The following is a 13,235-nucleotide window of genomic DNA, read 5'->3' as shown; positions in this document are numbered from 1 at the left end:
TAAATATTAAAATTAATTGATAAATAATAGTTGTAAATTTATTATATCTATAATCTAATAAAATAAAATAATTTAAAATTTTAATTTTCCCCGTTGTCATTTTCTGCGTCCATCATTATTACTCTAGCACTGTATTATCGTTAGTCATCATAATCTTCCTTCACCTCAGCTTTAGCAGCTGCCATCAGCCGCACCGCTCCTGTCCGAGTTTGCTTTAGAAAGTGAAATCTTATTGGCTGGCAGTGCAGCGCTACGGCGTCAGGTGATTCAGTGCCAGCCACTACTCTCTCTATTCCTCGGAGTGGATAAATAACTCGCTGGTCTCTCAACCCGGATGCTGTGCCAAAACTATTGATGATTTTGCCCAGTGAGCAGCGCTGTGGGCAGAGCAAGGGGGCGGAAATATTCCAGTACCCTTGAAGCGGAGAGCTACCACCGGATCTACACTCTGCTGACCGCCGGGCTCCGCATCCGAGCCGGGACGGCAGGTGGATCATAATTCATACCAAACACAGGGGAGGGTGTGATCGCCACACTGAAGGCAAACACGTCTCCTGCTCCTGCAAGATCGTGACCACTTGCACGCCACTGAGGAGGTAGTGAAAGGGTGAGAAAGAGGGTGGAAGAAAGAGAAAGGGGGAGGAGAGAGGAGCATCACTACAGAGAGAGAGATGGCGGAGTGCGGGCGGAAGGCGCTGTCTCTCCTGGAAGCGGCCCGCTCCCGGTACGAGAGCCTGCAGATATCCGACGACGTGTTCGGCGAGTCCGGGGACGACAGCAGCGACAATCCCTTCTACAGCACCTCCGGAGACTCCGACTCTGATAACTACATAGCCGAGGTAGGTGAGGAGGATCAGCAGCAGCAACAGCCACCGCAGCAGCAGCACCACCATCACCACCAGAAACGAGGCGATAAGGAGAGTGGACACAGCGGGGGAACAGGAGGTGGCAGCGCAGCAGGACCCCCCGGCTCCCTATCCCGTAGTCAGGCAGAGGAGGAGGGCTGGACGGAGACTCTGCAGGATGTCACGGTCCCGCCGTACAATGATACATACGGTGAGGCACGATGGATGGGCTAATTTTTGCACTGGTGGGGAGCAAATGCTCACGGATTGCACTCCTGTCCAGACACAGACAGTAGTGCAATCCGTGTTCACATTTTTCAGGTCAGGCAGGCCATTTCTGTTTGTCACAACAGCCACAAAGCAACTACTGCTTTTTTTTTTTTTTTAACAACTGAATACTGCTATCGTTTTTATCTCTCTCTCTCTCTCTGTGTGTGTGTGTGTGCGCTTCTTGCTTGTGTGTAGTGAGGAGAGTAACAGAGAGAAACATGACACATGCATCGTTAATTGCTTTATTAAGTTAATGGCAAAGGCTTAACCTTTGATGCATCACCCCTTGGTGCTGTTGTAGACATGCTGTCTTATGTGTATGTGCTCATGTTTCAGAGCTGTTTCGTTTAGAGAAACGGCATGAAGCCTCTCCTGGCTCCATGCACATGTATTATGTTCATATTTTAGAATAAATAAATAAATAAATGGCACATTTTGTTTCATATAAACTCAATGTGCATAACAAGAAATATCTATGCACTTTGTAGAGCCACAACTTAACCTAGCATGCATGCCTTCTGATGCTATGTAGGTGTGTGCATTCATGCAGAACTAATGCACAAATGCCAGCCTTTGTCCACTGGTACCAACAGCTTAAATGTGAGACACAAGCTCAGAGAATCCTGATTTATTCATTCGGTTATTTTCCTTTTTAACAGCACACTTCTTCAGGTATGTTTGTGTGTGTGTGCGCAAAGGGGAGACATTTGTGTGCATGAATCGTGACACTTAAACAGCAGTGTGTGCACCCACACTGCTCCTTCCTCTGTACCACACCATTAGACTGTCAGTCTTAAGAACAGTATTTATTTATTTAGTCCATTATAGATCAGAGAGTGGGGTTTGGGGTTTATAGTGCAGCTCTTTCACTCAAGCTATGTTTGGATTGGTTCTCCTTGTCCATCTTTCCTGCCTCCGCTGAAGCCAAAACGATTTGTGGGAATGCCATCCTGTTTCCACCGTGACAGGATGCACTATTGCAGACTTGGAGGGGAATCGGCATATGGCTGTAGTAGATACGGACCAAGCCCCAGTGTGCTGACACACTACCTAGTAGGAACACACTTATTCAAATGAATAAAAAGCCCTGGCTGTAGATAACCTGCCAAGATGCCACTGCAAAGTAAGTAAACAGCACTCGCTGTGTGCAAAGAATTGTTCCCAAGCTGTTCCAGTGCAGCAAACACCGAAATGTACTACATGATCATTAAAAAAAACACATATGAACAAATGAGATAAAAAGCTTTTAAATGCTGTTTTGGGGCTATTTGGTTCAAGAAACAGCCTGTTCCATTAAACAGAATACTAAAAAAAGACACATGCACATACTACTTTATACTTCTTTTTTTTTTTTCAGATCCAGCTAACTTTAGTAATCCTGCTCTGGGATAATCTGAGCCTGGATATAAAGTGGTGTCTGTTTTAAGCACCCAAAATAATCTGAACCAAGCTGCACTGAGCTGGGGTACCATAAGAGGTTCTTGCTGTGGCACAAATGTTAGAGGATGTTCAGTACTTCTGCATCCTGGACTGTCTGACTCTATTTAGCTGTTGTGACTTTGTTGACTTAAGCTAGGGTGGCAGCAGGTATGTTCGTCTCAGGTTTTGTATGGTCTGGTCTGATTTGTTAAAAATGCAGTCAGTGTCTGTTTGCACAAGCCACTGCAACTCTAGGCCCGCCATCCTGTATCAGGGTAGGGATGATTAAAAGCATGGATGTAGTACTGCCAGAGCGCATAATCACACTTCAGACCTCAAGTAGCCAAGACTGTACTCTGACTTAATCAGCCCGAACAGATAAGAATGACTCCATCCTGAGCAGCATGTCTGCATAAATGTGCAGATTTTAATGGCACGAATGACGTTTCGGCAAAGTCGGTCAGTGCCCGTCTGTCTGCCTGCCCATTTCTATGTCAGTCAGTGTGTGCTGACACAGGATGTTCATATGTAATATGCTGTCTTCAAATGAGTTTGTGATGGTTGCCCCTGCAGTGCGAGGCGGGTGGTAAATGACCAGACCAAAGATTATGAACCGTAGCTCTTAGATTATATAAGCACTTTATCATGATGTCGAAGGGAATTAAAGAACTATTTATTGCTTCACTTTGCTGAAGCTGACTGAAAGATTACTGCTCCTGCCCATATGTCAGTTCATCTGCCTGACTGTGTACTTCTACCTTGTCTGCATGAGATCTCTCAGCCATTTAAAAACACTTAGACAAAGATGCATTTTATTATATTTATACATAATATTCTCTATCAATCACATAAAGGTAGAATGCTGAAGTAATTGGACTAAACAATAAATATTTAAATAAGCTGGCTTGGTTTCGTGAAAGTTTTTTTCCTATTCATTTTTTTTAAATTAAAATGATTCAGGGATTTGATGCTCTTGAATATTAGTACTATAAAAACAACACAAATGAAAACGTTTTTGCTTAAAGACAGTAGATATTGGATTATTTGTAAGTCAAAAAAATTTTTAATCAATAGTTGCAGTGGTGAGAAATTGCACTTAGGTGCTGTCTCTTTAATTTCCACTAAAAACTGAACTCAGAACACATTTAGTCTATGTAAGGGTTGATGCACTTCAAATACACAGTAATCTCTCCTACTAAATCCATGGCTGTAAAAGCTCTACGAGACAGATGTTTGTCCTGGGACAATGGAAATACCACAACAGCTGATAATCGCGAGGGATTATACCTGTCTGTGTGTGCACTGTAGGTGGATTTTTCTTTTGAGCAATGTGGGAAATCGATATTTATAGGAGTGCCACATAGACTAGCATCAGCTGAAAGAAGAGTTATGTAAATGATTAATCCTGTTTCATCTGATTGATGCGGGCTGGACTGACGATGAGCTGGCAGAGCTAGTCAAAGAGGAAGGTTATGTTTGCTCAGCAGCAGCAGCAGATGAGACAATTCTATTATCCAGGAAAATGACGAGTCCTTCCTCACATTGTATTTGTACCTCCCTTCTGAGATGAGTCGTGTTAAATCATTTTGCCTCAGTAGATCTTCAGTCTGAACGTCTGATGTTTTTATTCAGGGGTGGACTGGAAGTCATGTTGAATATTACCTTCAGCTTTCAAGTCTAATTGGATGTGAATGAGTTGATCTTTGAGCTGTGCCCTGGCTACTTCTGTGTCTTGTCTGCAAGCATCAACTGAATGGGAGTGCTTGTACCCCACTCTGTCTTTTCTACACTTCATGTCTTGTCCTCCTGCACACTTTTAACAGTGTACTATATAGGGTGAAGTCTTGTGCGTGTTATCGTTAAATCGGCAAAGAAAAGAGCCTTCATTATTTTAGTTGCAGCCTGCTACACAGGGCCTGAGAAGGGAGAGTAAAAGCCTTTTTTTATGTTGTTCTGAGATAATGAGATTGTGCTGTTCAATCGAGCCAAAAGATGTTCTGCTCAGTCCAAATTACCTCTCATGGATCCAACAACCTGAGAGTGAACCAAAGCCAGTTAACTGCACTGAGTATCGACTGTGTGGCTTCAAAGCTACATCCAAAGGCAGACGGACAGAGAGCTTTTTAAATGGGAGATAAATGTTATCTCGTCCTTAACCAGCGAGGGAGAATAATTAGGTCAGGCAGAAAAGTCCCGACTACGCTTCACTGTTGCTGCCATTAGCACATTGTAGAAAACGGCTCTGATTCTTTGTTGATTAATTTTAGTTAAATTACCTATTTATCCATTGCCTTTCGCTAGTTTTGCTGCTTATTCATTAATTTATGCCATTTCAAACATTTATACCACAGCTGGTGAACCTTTTTTTCCCATATTTGAGCATTTATCTATTGCTTTTAACAATTCTTTGACATTAATGTTAGTAAATACAGTTATTTTAATTGTGTCAGTGCTTCTTTACTTTAAGTCAACAATTTAAGTTTTTGTTCAGTACTTTAAAGGATGGATCAGTCCCATCTCCATTTTTTTACAGTTTAAACGTATCCTTATTTATCTTATACTGGGCTAACTCTCTTCAGATTGGCAGCACCTGACAAACAGAAGGTTTGAACAGCATGTGTCTAGAGCTGTGTGTTGTGAAGACCATATTAAGGACATCCCCTGTATTTGACAATGTCTAAAAGTAGCAGGAAAAAACGACTCAAACAGTGTTATTATTTGAAATTTTGGCCACGTAAGTGTTATTTTGAATGTTTATTCTTTAAGCTGTTAGCCACAGTCTGGCATAGAGACCGGTTGGCAACTTCTTAGCAACCACCGTTTCCTAGGGAAAATTGTGCATACCCCAACCAGTTAGTGAGTGGTTGCTGGAGGTTGCTGGCAGTGACTAGGTGAAACTGATCTAAAAGGGGTATAAGGTGCTGCCTAGACAAGTTTCTTGTGAGTGGTTTGATCATCAGCACAATTAGCATTGTTCATGTCACTGTCACTTCACAGCCACCTGTTCTCTCTGCACCAAGGCCTACACTTTTAGACATCTCTTTAAGTTGTTCTTATGCTGCAGTTTCAAAAAAGAAGCTTCTTGGTTGTTAACATAGACTTTCAATAGATTTAAGTAGGTCATTATAAGGACTAAACACTGTACACTGATCACACAAACTTTACAACCACACACAGATGAAGTGAAGTTTCTGTGTTATTCCACAGGTTTAGATACATTCAAATTTCATTAATAAAAAGGCAAATCATTCTGTATAAACAAAACCATCAGTCAAATTAATCGAAATAGTGCAGATGTCTTTTAATGGCTCATGGCTCGCAAACATTAAAGCGTGATTTTGACTTATTGCCTGCCATAACACAAAAGCAAGAAGACACTGAAGCCTTCCGCAAGCATAGAAATGCCACACTTTGACTGGCATCACAGTGTGGTGGCTGTCAGGTCATGTAAACTTTCTAACTGCTGCCCTGGGCTTATGACATTCATACCAAAAGCTGCTGATGCACGAAGTGTAGTGCGTTCCGCTGATGTTTTTTGGGGGGTTTTTTTGCTACAATGTAACACCTAAAATTAATTGATGCTTTACGTTACTGTTCTCAAGATTCTTTTGAGATGTCACTGGAATTTATATAAGCAAGAATGAGCCTGTGTGCATCCCACACAGCTTTGAAGATGACAGCTCAACAAAATGATATTTTATTGTGTCAAAAAAAACCCTTCTACTCAGCAAAGTCAATCAAATTGAAGGCTTCGTACCAAAGTTAAAAAGCTGGGCGTAAGTGACAGTGCTGTGTGTGACTTATCCCATGTGCGATTCTCTGTCTGTCAATCAGTATAATTTATTTTGTCATAACATTTTACTTTTGTCCTTTTTCCCAATACAGGACCTGCTCAAAAGATGCCGGCCACCGCTACAGCCTTGGACTTTTTCCAGCTCTTTGTCCCGGACAACTGCATCCAAAACATGGTCACTCAGACTAACATGTACGCCAAGAAGTTTCAGGAGCGGTTCGGCTCAGACGAAGGCTGGCGTCCCGTCACGGCCCAGGAGATGAAGGCGTTCCTGGGCTTTGTCACTTCCACCAGTGTGCACCGCTGTGAGTCAGTGCTCAGCATCTGGAGTTCGGGCTTTTTCAGCAACCAAAGCATCGCCTTGAAGATGAGTCAGTCGCGTTTTGAGAAGATCCTCAAGTACTTCCACATTGTGGCTTTCCGACCATCACAAGGAAGCAACCAGGGCCTTTACAAGATCCAGCCCTTCCTGGACTCGCTGCAGCAGTCCTTCAGCTGCACTTTCAGACCATCACAAACACAGGTGTGTGGGGTTGCGACAGGTGGTGTTTTCTTCAAGCCTCTCTTGATATTTTTAGATGCTTTCTTTCAGCTGGCAACAGATTCTTCTTGCCTTTAGGAGCACCACATTTTAACAGCACAGCTACATTTTATTATGCCTCATAAATTGCATAGTATAAAAAGAAATGACCAAAGTTCCAGAGGTCATTTACAGGTGATGATGTTGAGGAAATCACGTTTTAGTCATCCACATCCAAAGTTTTGCTGTGTCAGCATGTTTATGTGTTCCAGTGCAATATTAACTTTCTGACCTGGAGCCATAACACATTTACACAGATACAGAATGAGAAGGAAGAGGACAGTGATCAGTAGGTAGGGTATGAGTTGCATGTAGGTGCTAACAATGGTGAGATCAAGGGGTATGCCAAGAGATTGTCTCAGTTATAATTTAATTAGTTTATCTCTTCTCTGACAAAATTATTTGAGCTATTTAGTTTTAGATGTAAAACAAAAGAGAAATTTGTTGAATGACTGTTTTCGATTCAATTTGCATTTATACAACACCAAATCACAAGGCCAACCTTATAGCTGAGAAAGCGATATGTTTAAATATGGTAAATGGACTGGTTCTTATATAGCACTTTTCTACTCTCACTGAGCACTCAAAGTGCTTTATACAACTCGTGCATTCACACAAGCACTTTATCTAAGGCTTTTTTTAGTGCTTCTATCTAACATTCACTCGCATTCACACTCCGATGTGCATCGGCGAGCAACATGGAGTTAGTATCTTGCCCAAGGCATGTAGACTGGAGGAGCCTGGGATCGAACCACCAACTTTCCGGTGAGTAGGTGACCACCTGAGCTACAGCCACCATTCCTGAGGAATGGTGGAATTATAGGAATTTCAGGAATTTTAAAGGTTTTCTGTTGAATCAAATTTTTTAACAATGCTTCAAGTATTGCAAACCAGCTCATAGCTCCAGCAATGAGTCTCTGTTTGAAAAGCCATCTACACGATGACTGGGGACGCGCTCTGTTTTACACAGGCTTCCCCTGCAGAGGAATTTAACTTGTGTATCCGATCCACATTTATGCAACTAGGCCAGTGGAGCGCCAGCCTTGTTTCTCTATTTTGGGTGGGCTGGACTTTTTTTCAACTCCTACTTTACTTTCTTCTCTGGATGAATTCATCACTCTGCATCACTGGAGATTTAAAAGTACCCCAAATAACCAGCCTGCCTAAAATCAAACTGATCTTTCACCGCTGTGCCCTTATCAACTTCATTTTTTTTTGTATTATTTTGACATGACAGCAAAAAGAGGAAGCTTTTGAATCAGTTTCCTCTTTAGATGTGTTCTTCTTGAGCAAAAAGGCACAGCTGAATTTACCACGACCTTGTTTACGTAAATCTGATGAAAATGTAACATTAAAAATGTGTCTGATTGCTCCCAGAGTTCAAGCAAAAAACAAAGATCTTACATAAGATACAGTTTACTCTTAAAGTATTTGTTAGTAGAGGATACGGCATTGCATACAGTTCCTATAAGGGCTTTTCTTTCTTTCATAATAATAGCTAAAATATTGCGACTTAATATTCTCAGTCTTTTACACAGAAGGACACTGGGGTCGCTTTTAAAAATAAGTGAACAAGTTGATTTATTTGCTGTTGTCTTTCTACTGTATGAGTGCTACAACGTCATCTTCATTATGAAAGATGATGTCAGTTCTGTGATGGGAGCATTTTGGAACACAGGCACTTAAAAGCAATGCCCTCCTCATATATTATCCACATCTAATTCATCTGTGCAATTCTACCCTCTAAATAGTTTAAATATCAATATTTTACACTTTATTTCATTGCAGCATAATCACTGGTTGGGTGAAGTGTGTTTTCATGCTAAAGAGCTCTAAACACTTAGATCTAAAAATGACAAAACTGAGCCAGTGAGGTCAGCAAGTGAGTGTCGTTGGCAGTGAAGGGTTTATGTGAATCTAGGCCAGTTTGTTTTATCAGTTCATTTTCTGTATTTTCTGCTCCCGATAGTCTCTCAGAGTGGACTAGAAAATACAGACAGTCTGAAACTGTAGCTCTACTGGCAAGGAAAAAGCAATCTTCTCAATAAATGACTGCCTTCTGAGAAAGAGGGAAAGAAACAAGTGTAGTTGTTGAAGTCTGAATGGCAGATAATAATGGTTTTAAATGGGCTGTATCTAAGTATTTTATTTTTTAGTTATGTTGCTACTAGCCTGGTAGCTCGATCCTTTCAGTTCAGTTTTATTTCAGCAGTACCTTCAAGGGGCTGTATATTGCAAGGTAAAAACCCTACAAAATACTCAAGATAAATTTTCAACAATCAGACAATCCCAGTGGGTGACAGTAGGAAGGAAGAACTCCCTTTTGACAGGAAGAGGCCTCGGCAGAATCAGGCTCTCAACCAGGGGTTAAGAAGACACCTACAGATTGGCATTGTTGCTGTTGTTGGGCTCCACACGGTGCTTGAGCTGCCTCTCCAGTGAGTATGGAGTAAGGCCCTCAAGGTGACAGCTGTTGTGAACTGCTGCTGCATGAATAAAATTGAACTAGACTAAATTGAATATAGTGCAACTCCAACAGTGGGGAAACAGTCATTGTTCAGCTCTCCAGGAGAACAAATCAAGAGACCAATTTCAGAGGTCACTAATATACATGGGTAACAGCTAGGTGGTCAGCTCCCAGACAGGTAAATGCTTAGCAATGCAATATTGAAAATAGTCATAGTTTGCATCTAACAGCTAATCATGTAGAGAAGAATTATGGGGAAAAAATGTGCTCTGTTTTTTTTCTCTAATAAACTCTAGCATGCTCCTCGAGATACTCCTAACAGTGATGCGTCACATATTCTATGTCAGTTAGGTCTGTGCTGGGGTTAGTTTTGCAGTTGCTCAGATCATGTCTGGACTGCTTTATTGCTGCTGTATTGATTTGCAAGTGTAAAATAATTATTCAGAAAGCCATTAGAGGACATCCACTCGAAGACGGTGAGCAAATGAATGGTTTTATTTTCTCAGACAAATGATTTACTTCAAACATATTTTGTTCAAATGTAATCACTTTGGTTTCAGCTGTAATAAGATGAGAGAAGACGTCACTGTGCAGCTGTGCCACAGCTACAACATGAATTATTTCTTAGGCTGTTGTGGTCTGGGTGACATCATCCATCCGAAGTCTAGATGGCCTCATTTATTTTTAACTTTTATGACTCCGTGATTCCATATTTGACTGGAAAATGACTTGTTGCCAGAGCAGCACGGAGGTGCTGGTCGCCACTCGGTTAGTCAAATCATGATGGGCTGGGTGGGAAGAAGAGGCAGGGAAAACACCGGAGGAAGGGAGAGCCCTGAGAAATTTAAAATGCAAATATTTGCCGAGTATCAAAACCAATGTGTATCTTTGGATTTATGACTGTTGGCTTTTAAAATACTTTCTTTGTTTCTCGTTCATCGTTTGGAAATTCCTCTTCAGTATCTCATATGACTCATCCTAGTATTTAGGAAAATAAGGGGGGGGAGACTTGCACATTCATCCTAGTATTTAATGACTGTGGGCTTAGGGAAAATAATATAGAACATACAAATAAAAATCAGTTTGTAACAACTGTACATTTCATATCAAACCCAATTCTGACAGCTGTCCAGAATGAAAATATATTCAGCTTATTGTCATAGAAAGCAAAGAAAATCAGTTTTAGTTAAAGAACTTATGAATAATGAGCATATTTAACTCTTTTTTGTGTGTGTTAAATTGATTGTCTTAAAGATTGAGAATCATAAAATTGTGTGTTTCTAAGGGCACCCTGAATTTTCTTCATATACGAATGAACACCTTTTTTTTCTCTCTCTCTCTATTTTTGCCACTCCGAGAAAAAGTTAGTCACACCTTATTTATTTGGGGATTTTATTTTATTTTTTATATATTTTTGTCTATTTTCATTTGAATGGAGAATCATCCATGCTAAAAAGAAAACTAAATATAAAAAGGCTTCCACTGTTTGGATGAATCCAGGCACAGAGAAGGAAGTTATAGTGCATAAATGTAAAAGGTATGGACAACGTGAAGATGAAACCTCAAAATGAAGTGAAAGTGACAAGGCAGAAGTTCTTTTTCGGAGGGGTTTTGCAAACAGAGCTGCACGAGTGAGAACATGTTTCTGCTGACAAAGTGTTTTTGTTTTTTTACTATCACGCTCAAACACATACAGGACTTGCGAGAATCTTCAGTTGGCCGCCTTCTCTCTTTAAACTCTTGGTGTGGTATTAAATCATACACAATCTCATTCTTATCTCTCACACAGGAAGCCTCACAAGGGAAAACTAGTTGTGTTCACTAGCACCTTTTTGCTTTTGATGAGGCTATGCAATGTATGTATGTAAAAATTCACTTAGACCCATGTTTCAGGTTCTTCATGAGCCCTTGATAGATGAGGACCCAGTGTTCATCACCACTTGTACAGAAAGAGAGCTGAGGAAGAGAAAGAAGAGGAAGTTCAGCCTCTGGGTCCGACAGTGCACCTCCACCGGTTTTATCTGTCAGGTATCTGCACACAATACTCGATGTGTTTGTATGTGATTTGGAGACACGGAGGTGGGAAACTTCCTTCAGAATCACAATTGTTTCAGGTGTGATTTGAGAGTGAAAAATTACATTAGAGGAGATGAAAAAGAAATGATTGCACGTCTTTGTCTGCTTTGATTCTATTTTGATTTGCTGCTTTGCAACTTCATGGCAGAAATATAAAATTTGTTTTATTAAATATGGCATACAGAAGTCTCGAGTGTGCCTGAAGTCAAGTAAGAAAGGCTTTCATGAAAATATCAGAGGCTTTGATCTTCACTAGATTTCAAATCTTATTCTTTGAATGTTGCATCATTTAGCATTCAATCTATTACTTTTCACAGAAAATTATCATATATTTTTTTATACTGGTAAATTTATGTGTAACAAACTGCACAGTTTGAGTTTAAAATGGATCACATGAAAAGCCTTCTGGGTAAAAAATATTGTCTTTTGATGTTGGTTTTGAGTGGAAGCGCTACTAGCTCAAGCAGGCACATCTCAGGCAGGCAGAGCTGCTCTGACTAACAACCTTGTCCTTACTGCAACCTTCCACTCCTACGCCGGTTGGTTATGTAATACCCCCATTTAACTGAGACCCTGCATGGAAGGACTAACAGACCTGTCCAACTCTGAGCATTACAGAGTTCATTATACAGGGGGGGAAACAAGAAGGCACATGCCCCAAAAGATTTTGTTCGCAGTTTTTTTTTGCTAAACCTGATGCACTTTTTATGCATCAGCCTTCCTCAGTGTTAATCATAGTGTGCATGTTGTGCAGGTCACCCACATTCAGCCACCCACACACATGCAAGCTCACGCAAGCAAACACACAAACATTTGCATTGGTATACCTGACAGGAGACCATGTTTTTAATACCAGTGATACCCAGCTACAGTTTATTAGTTAAAGGCTTCTGCTCCCTCAGTGGAGATGAATGGAATTTCACTTGTGCTCACAGCAATGAAAAACGACATTAAAAATTCAACATCAACACATATTTCCAGAAAGACTGCCCTACTTACTCAGACATATCACTTCTGTTAGAGGAAGAGTTTTATTGGGTGAAACTTGTTTGTTTGTTCTTTTGGTTTATTTGGTCAACAATCACCACAGCTATGTCATCAAGTAAACAGGAACCCTAACCGTTACCTTAACCTAAATCTTATTCTGACCACCAACAATGAAGGCTGAGAACTCGTTTTTAAAGTCTTCTGGGTTGTAAAGTAAAAATAAAGGAGATCAAAAACAAATGCAGTATGTATTTTATTTTACCTTAAAAAGAAACAAGTTCCTGCTTAATTTAGAGGTCACCACTGCGGGTCATCTACCCCTTATACCCAGCATCCTTCTCTTTCACACTGTCCTCTGTATTTCCTCCTTCACTACATCCATGATTTTTTTTCTTTGGTCTTCCTCTTTTCCTCCTGCCTGACAGCTCCATATTCAATATCCCCTGTCCAATATATCCGTTATCCCTCCTCTACACATGTTCAAACCACCTCAGCCTTGCCTCTCTAACTTTGTCTCCAAGCTCCTCGATGGTCTGATATACATATATTATGGTCACTTAGAATTAAATGAGCACCTGCAACTCTGGCATCTCCGGTTCAGTCCTTTGTCTCTTTGTCAGTATCCTTCTGTCTCTAAACCATACATCATAGCAAATGTCACTACCATCCTGTAAACCTTTCACACTTGGTGTCACAAATCACTCCTGACACCCAAAATTCAAATTGCCTCACGCTCTTTAGGCTACATCCACACTAATGCGTTTTTTTTTTTTCAAAAACGCATCGTATACTCTCTCT

The 13,235-nt window shown here is 40.7% G+C and overlaps 1 protein-coding gene across 1 annotated transcript in view; it reads left to right on the top strand.

The window, feature by feature from the left end:
• Positions 1–98: 98 nt before the first annotated feature.
• Positions 99–13,235, top strand: part of pgbd5 (piggyBac transposable element derived 5) — a 38,701-nt gene continuing 25,564 nt past the window's right edge. Inside the window, exons 1-3 of the mRNA XM_063491013.1 lie at positions 99–1,056; positions 6,420–6,850; positions 11,268–11,402. Of these exons, the coding sequence (XP_063347083.1) occupies positions 672–1,056; positions 6,420–6,850; positions 11,268–11,402 (951 nt within the window). The 5' untranslated portion in view covers positions 99–671. The remainder of the gene's footprint in view (positions 1,057–6,419; positions 6,851–11,267; positions 11,403–13,235) is intronic.

This window comes from Pelmatolapia mariae, linkage group LG13, assembly GCF_036321145.2.
Source record: "Pelmatolapia mariae isolate MD_Pm_ZW linkage group LG13, Pm_UMD_F_2, whole genome shotgun sequence".
Classification (NCBI taxonomy): Eukaryota; Metazoa; Chordata; class Actinopteri; order Cichliformes; family Cichlidae; genus Pelmatolapia; species Pelmatolapia mariae.
This window is presented reverse-complemented; position numbering and strand designations above follow the sequence as displayed.